Source organism: Dipteris shenzhenensis, chromosome 28 (genome assembly GCF_047967505.1).
Source record: "Dipteris shenzhenensis isolate YYH24624 ecotype China chromosome 28, Dip_SZ_1.0, whole genome shotgun sequence".
Lineage (NCBI taxonomy): Eukaryota > Viridiplantae > Streptophyta > Polypodiopsida > Gleicheniales > Dipteridaceae > Dipteris > Dipteris shenzhenensis.
The window spans coordinates 26,991,395-27,003,779 of NC_141623.1; the positions used below are offsets into that span (position 1 = coordinate 26,991,395).

At 43.4% G+C, this 12,385-nt stretch overlaps 1 protein-coding gene across 1 annotated transcript; it reads left to right on the plus strand.

Moving 5' to 3' along the window:
• Positions 1–1,622: 1,622 nt before the first annotated feature.
• LOC147883392 (glycosyltransferase family 92 protein At1g27200-like) lies at positions 1,623–4,191 on the plus strand. The gene is made up of 2 exons (XM_087399952.1): positions 1,623–2,278; positions 2,502–4,191. Exons 1-2 carry the CDS (start codon positions 2,146–2,148, stop codon positions 4,139–4,141), a joined length of 1,773 nt encoding a protein of 590 aa, XP_087256078.1. The 5' UTR covers positions 1,623–2,145; the 3' UTR covers positions 4,142–4,191.
• Positions 4,192–12,385: the final 8,194 nt, after the last annotated feature.

Here is a 12,385-nt window from a genome sequence, read left to right on the forward strand (position 1 = left end):
AACATTAACAATTGAAAGAGACTCTGCACCTAGAAATCGTATCTTGTAGGTGTCAGAAATAAACAATTGCTTATTCATTCCAAAAACATAAACAAAAGGTTTAAGCATGTGGTGATATGTAAAGTTGTTGCTTGATGTTGTTAATCAAGCGATTCCGATCAAAGGTAGCGCACATGGCATCAAGAACACGGTATGTAGGTCATCACTTGCTATGCTACATAGCCAAGGTAAAGACGAATGTTTGTTGATCCAATGGTAATTGGATAGTATCCCCACTAGAGAATTGTGTCCACTGCTTCGTGAATTTAATTATTTTAATTAGCCATAGACACCCACACAAACACTCTATACAAAACCCACTTTTACACGAGTGTGACTTAGCAACCTCTCCTTGAAGTGGTCCAACAAAAATGAAGGAATCTCACTAGTATTGGGGGCGATATGAATTGTTGAGTTTTTTTTGTTCTAATGGTGTTTATGTGCCCTTGTTTAGGTGTATTGGTGGGTTACCACCCTTAGCATAGAGCACATTTGATGTGTATCCTTGTTGGTGTATTGGTGGGTCACAATCCTTAACTTATTAGCACATCTCTTAATGCAGGGACCAAGCTCGTGGAACACACATTTGATGTGATCTATGGTCCACCATGATAGAACCACATTTGATCCTTGAGTCCTAGGATTGAGATCACAAAAAAAAAAAGAAAATTACAAAGGCAAGATCCTTGCAAATGTTATATCATCTTTATGGGTAGTATAGATTGATTCGTGTGTGAATGAAGACTAGGTGTGTGCTATCCATGTGATCTCAGGAAGCGAGGTATATTTTGAGGGATGCTACACACCGAATGCCCAAAGCTGCGTAGGGATGAGGTGGACACCAACCGCCAGAAATTGATTGGATTATTAAAAAGCAGGTGGACAAAAGCTTTGGGCAGCCAAACTCCCCTGTGCATCCCCCAACCAAGCTATGAACTATAGACCCCATGGATGAAGACAAAAGTTCAACCAATATGCTAAAGCCTGCTTACTGTGACGAACATGGGACCCAAGACACCGCTCTATGCGTGAGCGATATTGCCACTCAAGAATGCTTCTTGAGCATTTGTTGGAGGTGGGGAAAAAGGGTTCCCACGCAGTGCTCGTTGTCGATTTTTAACGACAAATTTGGCATCCCTGATGGAAATCCTGCAAAAAGCCCAACACAACGGCAAAGTTTAAAATTTGAAATGTTCGGTTGGAGCTAGGCGGTGCGGTGCTTGATCTTAGCATGGCAGCTTTAGGAAAACTTGGCATAAATTGGCTATCCCGCTCACGTGGGAATGAACTCTAAGAGCATGTTCCTGTGAGACAATGGAAAAAAAAGGAGGAACTTCCCTGAATTCTCTCTCATGGTAGCCGTGAAAATAGATTAGAAATCTATTTTTGGCATGTCAATTGTTTGTCTTTGAAAGATAAAAATCAAGTATTAAATTATATTGTTCTTGTTCACTTTTTTTGGCATGTCCCATGAAACACTCTCTCTCTCTCTCTCTCTCTCTCTTTTTTTCTTATGAAACTCTCTCTCTCTCTCTCTCTCTCTTTTCTTCTTCTTCTTATTCCCTTGAAATCCTTTCATTTTTTTCTCCCCCCTTTGAGTGTCTCTCTCTCATCTTCTTCTTCTTCTTTCTCTCTCTCTCTAAGCTTGCAATTCACCCTCTTTCCTGTGCACCATCCAGGCCACATGAATCTCGAGAGAAATAGGCAGTCCAATTGGCCAACCTGGGAGGAGTGGGTCACATGCAATACAATTGTTGATTTTTTGAACTTTGCAGTTACAAAGTCGTTGAGTGCCTATGGCGTTCACCTTTCTTCATCTTTTTCCCCTTCCTTCCCCACTCGCATCTCCTCACCTCCCCCTCTCTCAAACATCACACAACTAAATTCCAATTTCGTACCTGAGCTTCAATCCATCATTTCATGCTTCTTGGGCTCTTCTTTTCCTTCCGGATCCTCACCGGCGCTTTATCCTCTGCCGCATGCGCTTCTGCAATCCCCGGAAGAGATTTCGCGCTAATTGGGTCATCATCGACCCCCCCGTACCGCGGAAAGGGGGCTTGATGATTTTGACGCTGATTGGCTGTGGTATGGTCGCATGAAAGATCGATGAGAGGATGGGAAATGGATCGTGCTCTTCTTCTTGGAAGATGGAAGATTTTTCAGAAAACGAGTCGTCGATGGATGCTCCTGGTCATGGCTGTGGGGTTGTTTCTCTGCTGGGACGCTACTACTTCTCAAGGTCAGTATAGAGTCCAATTACTCACTGTAAAGAGTAAAACGGTCAAGAGAGCGGTTATTGCTCGATCATTATACATATCAAGATTCCTTGGCCAACGCGTCCTGCGTTTATTATTGTTTGCATGTGGTGGTTATCGCCGTTTTAAAAGACAAAACTTCTTCAATCTGTTGTTACACTGCTGCCACTAATTTTGCATTGTGCTTCTCAAATTTTGCGTAACCAGGATGTTCGAAGGGGAGTAGCTGTGGTGGATTGTTTTCGAACCAGTTTCCGAAAGCCATTTTAGGAGATGGGCAAGAGGCAAAAGCACACAAAAGTCGTGTGCTCATTTTCGGTCATGAAGACAGCCTTGGAACCAGATCCGGAGAAGTGGTTGTGCAGACAGCGGTTAGTTTCAATGATAGCGTTTTATTGATTTTGAATCCACTCGTCCCAGATATTAAGGATGCAATACAAAGAGTTCCTATTGGGCGGCTACTGTGTATATTTTCAGGAAGTGTACAAACAAATGCACTTTCAGCAGAAAACGGTTTCATTCGTTGTGAACAACCCCCATCCCTATCTCGTAAAGCCCTAAAAGGTTCCCCTGTTACTTTCCAATTTGATGGGGAGGCGCTAATCTCAGATGCCATATACGGGAGTATTGGTTGGAAGAAAGTCGTCTATGGTTTGGTGCTTCTTGAGGATGTGGGTGATGCCCTGCTTTTTGTCAAAGGCCTTATACATAATAAGAAGGGTTCACTTCCGGAGGGTTTAAAATGCCAGTATGGGGATGAGGTAATGACGGAAGTGGTTGCTTTTTGTCAAGAAAATGTCAGATGCAAGCTCCCACCATCCCATATCCGTTCTGAACTCTTGGGGAAACTTGTGACCGTCATTTTGAACAATAAGGTTTTCCCATCTGTTGTTAGATTTTACCCACATAAATTTTCGGCCATTATCAAATCTCTGGGTCCTGCTGAAACACGTGTAGCAAGAAAGAGCTTCTTGCATTGGAAGTTGCTCGAGGTTCAAAAGCCACTCCAGTTGTGTGTATGCACGATGGTGTGGAATGGAGCCAAGTTCTTGCGGGAATGGGTTATTTATCATAGCCATTTGGGAGTGCAGAAATTTTTTTTGTACGACAACAATAGTGACGATGATATCTTGTCTGTCATTAGGACCTTAGCATCTTACAATGTCAGCAGGCATTTTTGGCCTTGGCTGAAAACTCAGGAAGCAGGTTTTTCACATTGTGCTATTAGAGCCTCAAGTGAGTGTGCATGGGTGGCTTTTATTGATTTAGATGAGTTCATTTTTCCAAAAAAGTTTGTGAAGAGAAATATCACCTTGGAGCCTCCACTACAGGCGATGATCAGACAGTATGACACAGATGATCTGGGCAGGCTTGGGCAGCTTAAGATTGCCAACTTTAATTTTGGTCCATCAGGACTAAGAATGCTTCCAAAGAGTGGGCAAATCGTGAACTACATATGCCGAATGAGCGCACCTAAAAGGGTCAAGTCCATTGTGAGAACTGTTGCCATAAGTATGAGCTATTGCAGTAGGGTACATTATTTTGAGCTGAAGAAGGGATTCAAGTCCGTTCAGTTATTTCAAAAGGATGCGATCATTCACCACTACAAGTACCAAGTCTGGGAGGATTTTAGGATGAAGTTTGTGCGTCGAGCTGCAACTTTTGTCACGGATTGGCAGCAGCAGAAGGATTTGGATAGCTTTGATAGAACTCCAGGATTGGGTACTGAAGCCATTGAGCCTACAGATTGGGCTAATAAATTTTGTGAGATAGAGGATACAGCACTGAGGGACTTTGTTTTGAATGTACCTCAACTGCAATCTACAGGTCATATGCTCTGGGAATAATTTATAGAAGCCTCTGTAAGATTATTTTCTATGTAAATTTTTAAAATTTTAAAACCAAGCATATACTTCACACTTTCTTGACATTTTTTCCTGTCAGACAAAGCTTCAGATCACATCTATTTGAAAAAGAATGCACGTGCACGCATATGCATACATGCACATGCCTGCAAACAAATATGCACAACCACGGCATGCATCCACACACACACACAGAGATGATGAAGATGGTTCATAAGAGGCCAAAGATAACCTATAGCATTTAAAAGGTGTCGAAATCGTGTAATATGGAAGCAGAAACTAATGATTGCTGTTATTAGTGTGGGCAGTGCTTTGAGATAGCTCAAAAGCTTGTTTTCTAGCTTCCATGACCAGGGCAATGTACGTCGTGCCTGTAGCATCCATACAGCCCCACTGTGAGAGGAAGTGGGCAATAGTGTCACATACGTCTAAAATGTGGAGAATTCTGCCTCGTAATGGGGAGAATGTGCATTTTAGAAGGGCATGTTACTCAAGTCTCCACCACGGTCCACACCTTCATTGTAGAGAAAACAGAGGGTTTCTCCCATGGTATCCAATACTGTCCCTCCACATACCAAAACCTGGTCTCACATTTCAAGTGGTGTCATCCTATCTGGATGGATGCCACTGTTCCCTGCATCTGTTTGGTTACCAGCTCAAGCTTTGTTTTAAAGTCCTTGCTGGGCAAAGGACTTCGTCATAAAACTCTCTGTTTTGCAGTGATAGTAGCCCCTATGGAATATAGCCAACGCTCCTGCTCTGCCTCGCTGCTTACTCTCTCAATACGTGCTTCCCTCCTAGCACCCTGACCTGTTCGCCACTCCCACCAGTCTCCTGCAGGACTGCTCTGCCAGGCCATCTTGCAAGGCATGATCCAGCCCGCTTGGGTGTCGCTCGCTCTGTGGGCATTGATTCCCCCACCAGGGTTTGCCCCACCAGCCTTGTGCTAGTCACCACGGGGGTGACCGAGGGCTATGAAGACCCTAGAGATTTGCCCTTTGTGGCATGTAACTAATTTTTAGGTAGTTATTTTGACACTTGGCATGTTGCCAAAAGAAATGAGCTGAGAGCTCTTTTGTAAGATGATTTTTCACGTATGTTTTCAACTCAGCAGCCCGTGAGCTGAATTGTAATCTGTACTCAGAATTTTATGCATGAATAAAGACCTTGGGGGAAGTCCAGCCCGACGATTGTCTTGGGCCCGTGTGTGTGTGTGTGTGTGCACGCGCGCGTGCGCATGCGTGCGTGAGAGAGAGAGGAGAGTGTGATTTCTTAGCAATAGTCTGCTCAGCCAGCAAGAGAGAGAGAATTCGGTGAAATTGCATGAAGTCTCTTCACCGACTACATCTTGGCATCGTTCCGCATACAAAGTAGCACCTAAAAAGAACAAGGAAATCTTTTGTTGCTATTTTTTTGCCTTGACATGTAGTCTAGCTTTTAGACTAGCACATCTTTAGAGGAGATCGAGAAAGCCAAGTAAGCCCTTGCTCGATATATCCCGATTAGTTCCTACCGGCATCAGTCCCATTAGATCTTATCATCGGTGTCACACTCATTCATCTGACACCTTTGCACCTTCGTAGCAATGGGCAGTATGTCATTGACTCAATCGTAGTGATCTCTTTTGGCTATAGAACTGTTGCATTCTTCACATGCAATGCTTTGTTTTGGCATAGTTCCTACACATTGTAGGCTATTTTTGGCACATTATTGCCATTACCTTATTACAGGTTTGATCTTTTACGTCTAGTTCTATCATTGCGAAATCACAGACTCACATGATGACATCATCTTGGATTAAAACAACAAATTGGATGATATAATAATGCTAATTAGTAGTAGGTTGTGACTGTTTTAATTGAAGAAATTGTGAAATAGAGTCAGCGACGAGACCCGAACCTCCCGCAACAAGCTGTATAACACTCCCAACACCCGATCAACGTCAAGAACTTGCAATACAACAAAATGAAAGGTTTGAGAAAGCATAGTTAGCATTAAATCTCATCAACTTGAATGTTAAAGATGCAATCATCAAAGACAAAAGTCCATTGTGGATGCATGGAAAGTATGTGAGAGTTGGTTACTTGACCAGCACAAGAACGTCACTGTTATGAAAATTGAAAATCTTAAATCTTATCAAGCCATGTCGCACGTTAGATGAACAAAGAGCCCTATAAAAATAATTCCTGCTCTCATCGCTTCATCTTTTCTCCTGATCGATTCCTCCATCTCTCCCCAATCTCTTCGATCCTTTTCTTGCCGTCGATGTCTCAAGTTTGCTTTGTATCGTCTCATTGTTGATTGCCAACATTGTACTGAGCTGTTGTAGGATGGACGGAGATGTAAACTTCTGTGGTTGTAGAGTTCCGTGTTGCTTCTGTTCTCTATCTCGCCATCGTTCCTTTTCTCAAGAGAACAAACAACCTCTAGATCACAGCTCAGGAGTCAGTAGTAGTCCCCTCTCACGTAGGTTTTTCCACGAATCCTGGCTGCGCCGTTAGCAAATCAATCATTGAACTTGTCGAGAAGGTCCACCACGATCTCATACACCATTTGGAAATTGAATGTGGAGCTCAGTTCACGGTTCAATTCACCTTTTAAGGATTGCAAGATTGAAGGACACCGACGGAAAACTGGCGGAAGTTCGTGTTTTCAAGCAAAACCTTTGTGGATTGTATCGGATCGAAATCCAAATTACTTGACTTGGTTAGATGAGCAACACTGTTTTTACTATTCCCTACCGCCAGCTTGCTTGTCTCGTCTTGTTTTCAATGCACAAGGACTTTCCTCGATGCGCAATAGATCCCCTTTCGCAGGGTGATTCTTGTGCTTGCAATGTTTTGCACTGCAAGCTGACTCTTTACTTGAACAGACAAAATGTAGCCGCAGCTAGCTTATGATCCTTGAATAGAGATGAATTGCGAACAACGAAGGGATTAGCGCGCCAACTCTTAGGTACCCATTGTGGCTTCTTCTTCCTTTTCTTTTAAACGTAACGCCGTCGTTTGTTTAAATGCCTGATTCTACTCTTTACCTTCTTGACTCCAATCTAGCTTTCACGATCTTCTCTTCTCCTCTGTTTGAATCTGCATATCGCAAAGGCTGAGATTTACTTGACCCCCAATCTAGCTTTCATGATCTTCTCTTCTCCTCTGTTTGAATTTGCATATAGCAAAGGCTGAGGACCTTTCTACACATGCAAGAGATGTACTTGCTCGAAGGCTAGCTCGAACAAGTAGCGTGATGATAACACGTGCAATGCTGTTGTAAGGACATGTAGCTATGCAAGCATCAGGACGGAAAGTGTTCCCACGAGGCTGCAGTAGCATGTGATGCATAATGTGAGCCTTGGCCCCATAATGTGAGGGTGGAGAGAGCAATTCTTTTGCTCTCCACCTTGGCCCAACAATGCCAAGTTTTGGCATCGAGAATTTTGATGCTCCCCATGGGTACACACCAAGCATGAGCAAGCTTTGGCATATGTTGGCATTTTTGCAAATGCATGATTAGGCTCTTAGCATTCCTTCTCATCTTGTAACGCGGCAATTCAAAATTCAAAATTTTTAGTATTAATGATCCCTCGTTTTTATTGTCCTTCCTGTGTCTCTCTCCATTCATCGCCTCCTTTGTTTTACATTTTGGGTAGGCCTTACGAATGACAAAGTCATTCATTTCTTTCACTTGTTTTTTTTTGCGCACAAGAAAGTTTTTTTTTTGTGCACAAGAAAGTAAATTTTATTAACTAACAAGATTCAAAGGGCCTACCCACAATATTGTTTTGGTAGATGTAGTTTGTCCCATGGTTGAAGTTGCATAAGGAAGTCCCTTGTGACCTAGATATGGTCAAAAATTGAGCCGTTGATTGTTGTTGGGTTGTGGATTAGTTGCTCCAGCTTGCATGAACTACATGAGCCTAGTTTGTGTTTGTGAAAACATATGTTGAAGTCACCCACAATAAAAGGAGGAGTTGGAGCTGTTATTTGATGAAATGCTATGTCAAGGCTTGTAGTAGTGTTGTTGTGGAAGTTCAAGGGGTCTTGTAGACGTTGACAATGGCCACTGGTTCGATGTTTGAAGATGAAAGGATAGTTAGCAGACACTCCACACCGTCTTTGTAAAGGAATAGCTCATTTACGAGTGTTATTTTGCTCTTGTAGTAGGTCGCTATTCCAAAGCCTTCAAAACTGCAGGAATGACTAAAGTCGGGGATAGTCGTGTCATGAATTGGTGATATGTGAAGCTCCTCGAGGCAAAGAAAGGTGGCATGGAGCATACTTTGGCTATCATTGATGCCATTTTTAGGTGCACAGAATGACATTGTGTTGAGTGATTGCAATGATAGTGTGTTTGGAGATGCTTCGTGGAAATCTATTTGTATGGTATCCCATGCTTGTGTGGTTGAGAGCCGTTCAATTTTGGTTAGCATCACCGAGCTGACCTTGATGTGTGTGTTCTCCAAAGGGCAAAGCAAGTAGAGTAATGATGGGTCATGTATTCTTGAAAGGGTTGTGTAAACGAGACCCTGTGCCTTCACGTGTGTTGGATCAAAGGCGATTTGGGGGGGGGGGGTCCATGGATAGACCCTATGCATGATGGATTGTTCTTGTGGGTACCGGTTGGATTGGGAACTTGCCATGTGTTGGATCAAATGCAATTTGGGGGGGGGGGAGTCCATGGATAGACCCTATGCATGATGGATTGGTCCTATGATTGCTGGTTGGATTGGTCATGTACACGGATTGGTATCTGACGTGTACTATGGTACACAAGACTAGCTCAGGTAGCCTGGGGAGGCTTAGGGCTAGGCAGGCTTGATTCTCAGGTTAAGTGGTAAGGGTACGAACGAGATAGAGGTCTTTGCTATTTTTGGCATATTGGGCCAGAGCCTATAAAAGGAGGCCAGAGGTTCAGTTCTCAAAGAGCCGATGGGAGCAAGTCTCGTTCCCAGGTGCTAGGTCTAATCCTAGATTGAGTCGAGGATGCACACCTGCATCTTAGCATAGTCGAAGGCCCAACAGCAACAGTAGATCCCAGGCCTATTGGTGCCACCTAATGGTATGGGACACCAGGCTAGTTAGGATCTAGTTGGGAGTTCGTGCTAGTAGCTCAGCTCATGGGGACATCTCCTGATTCGAGATCGCATCCCGTAGATGTCATGGTTGGGTGGTAAGCAGCTTGCTCAGATTCCTCACGTTTGGTGTGTTGCTTGCAGATCATAGGTTTCAGGAGTGTTGGAGTCGTGTCACTTAGTATGAGAGCCAACTCTTGAGGTAGGAAGCTCTCGTACGAGTAAATTTGGATGTGATTTTCTCCAGGTATGCCTCAAATTCGAAATTCATGGTCATGCCCTGCAAGTGCTTGTTGGTTCATCGTTTAAGGGTTTTGGTTGCTTGGATTGGGAAAGAAGGAAGGAGAGAGAGAGAGAGAGAGAGAGAGAGAGAAGGGTGAATTCGTTGCTAGAGGAGAAGGACTATGAGAGAGAGAGAGAGAGAGAGAGAGAGAGAGAGAGGTGTAGTTAGGAGGGAGCAGTGAGGTCCGGGTGGAGAGGTGCAAAAGGAACGGTTAGGCAAGCATAGAGCTGGGTAGACCCAAGAGATAGCATGTATGGCTGGCTACATAGGGAACATGATGGCATGCAGAAGGGGAGCATGGAGAGGTGTGCAAGAGGCAAGAGGCAGATCACGATCTGGGCTGAGAGCTATTTGGGGGGGCCTGGAGGCTAGAAAGCACCATCCCCTCCAAAATTGGAGGGTGGGCTTTCTAAAAGCTTGCTTACCCACCTTATAGCTTAGACAGTTCACCTCTTACCCCAAGCCCGTGGAATGCACATGCATGAAGCCTCTCCACACCATCTTGTTCGAGAGCCTATCACGTGGTACAACCTGCTCTGTAGACGATCGTACGGCATAGCCAGGAGGGCATAGCCAGGAGCGAGAGTAGCAGGCTTCAGTGATTCGTGATAATCATACCAACCTATCTTTTCCTTGGCCAGCCTTTCTTTTCTTTCATCATCTCCTATCTGGCTAGATTTCACTCTATTTGTTCTCTTCTCTAGACTACATTCTTCATCAGATCTGACTTTAGTTGTGGCTGACCCAGTAGACCCTGGGTTGGGCTCACTATGGGTGATCAAGATATGAATTACCACGAAGAGGATGACTAGGGACTCTACAATGATTTGATTACGAAGGTTGCCTTCAGTGAATTCACCAACTACTCTCAATGAAACGTTTGAGTGGGTTGATGCAAATCAAACAGGGTTGACACAACAACTCCAAGGGATTCAAGCTTCAATGTCACTTTTGACTAGCATTGTTCAAGTGCGCATGTGGATGCTTTGGCTTTAGTGTTGGGTCCTAACATCACTCCAGTCCTTATCTGGGAGATAAGAAATCCAGAACCGAGGAGGTGGTTGACACTTGGTTGCACAAGTGGCAAGTACACTTCTAGTTTCACCCTTACCCCGATGAAAAGAAGATTCAGCTTGCAGTAAGGTATATGTCAGGGAAGGCTTCATTGTGGTGGAAGGAACTCCGACCGAAGCTTGCAACATGGATTGAATTTGAAGAGGTCTTCAAGAAAGAGTTTTTGAAGGAGAAGGAAGATTATGATATCATAGGCAAGCTCAAGGGCCTCGATATGTCCAAGCTGAATTTGACTTTTGAAGTCTATCTTTAGAGGTTTCGTGATTTGCAGACCAGAGCTACAAAGATGGATCCTGTCACCTTGTTAGGTTCTATGTGGATGGTTTTCCTGACTCTCATACAAGCTTCAGATCAAGAATAACAAGTGTACCACTTTGAAAGAGGCCATGAACTATGCACACATCTATGATGATACCATGGCTAGCGCAAAGGGAACCACTACTGCCGACACGAGTGGGAAGAACGAGAGGAAGTTCTTCTAGTCAACAACTGGTACTAGGGAGTCAAAGTCAATTGACAATGCCTCCAAGAAGAACCCGACTTAGACAAAGAATGATGGAGCATGTTTCCTACGCATCTTGAAGTTAAAGAAAGAAGGACGTTGCTTTATAAGGGAGGAGTGGGGCCACACTTGAAATGATTATCCTAAGTGCAAGAACCAATTGCCAGTGTCGGGACCAAAGCTTCATGCGAGACAAGGTACCAAAGCTAAGGGAGCTAACCAAGCCTCGATGTGATAGGTATTTCTGTAAATGTCATTACTTGCCCACTTTCTTGTAACTGCAGTTTTAATAATATGTTATTTGGCCCCCATGACCTTTTCCAAGTTTATGGAGAAGTAAGGGACCAAAGAGTTCACATTCTCTTTGACTCAAGCAGCTCTCACAATTTTGTGAACTACAAACTTGTGCAGAGGATGGGGCTGTCAACGACACCTAGCGATCACACCTACGAGATGCAACTTCCAGCTAGGATGCACTTTCTATCCAGATTCAAGACTACATATCTACTCTTACGCGCTATGTCATGCACTTGGAACATGTGGACTTGTTAATCGGAATAGAGTGGTTTAAATTTTAACCCACAATATTCAGATTGGATGGAAAGAGCATACACTCTCTTTTTTGGACAAGGACACCCAATTTTGTGTTCAATGTGATAAGATTCCCTCTTCTCAGGGACCTATTGTATCTGTGATGCAGCTTCGGAATAGAATAAAATTTTCTCCTTATGATGTGTATTAGTGTTTCTCGATTCCACTTTCTTCATTTGTTGTCTCTGTTAATAACAAAAATGATTTAAGCATGTTTGAACCGTGAATTGATGATGTTGTTAGATGATTTCATGGATGATTCCTTGCTCAACTACCGGAAGGTTTACCTCTAGAACGGGCAGTAGATCATCACATAGATTTAGTACTAGGGCTCAACCTATTAGTATTCCACCTTTTAGGATGAGCTAGCTTGAGGAGGATGAGTTAGCTTCACAACTACAAGATTATTTGAATATGGGCTATATTCGCCCATGTAAATCACTTCAGGGTGCACTTGTCCTCTTAAGAAAGAAGAAAAATGGTTCGTGGAGAATGTGTGTACATTATAAACGATTGAATAAAGTGACAATTAAGAATCACTACCCTCTTTGTTGTTCTGATGCTTTGATAGACTGTTTGGTTGGAGAAAAGTACTTCACTAAGATTGATTTGTGTATGGGTTATCACCAAATCCATATCTATGCTAAACACATAGATAGAACCAATTTTCGAACTAGGTATGGCCATTACGAGTTTCGTGTATTACCT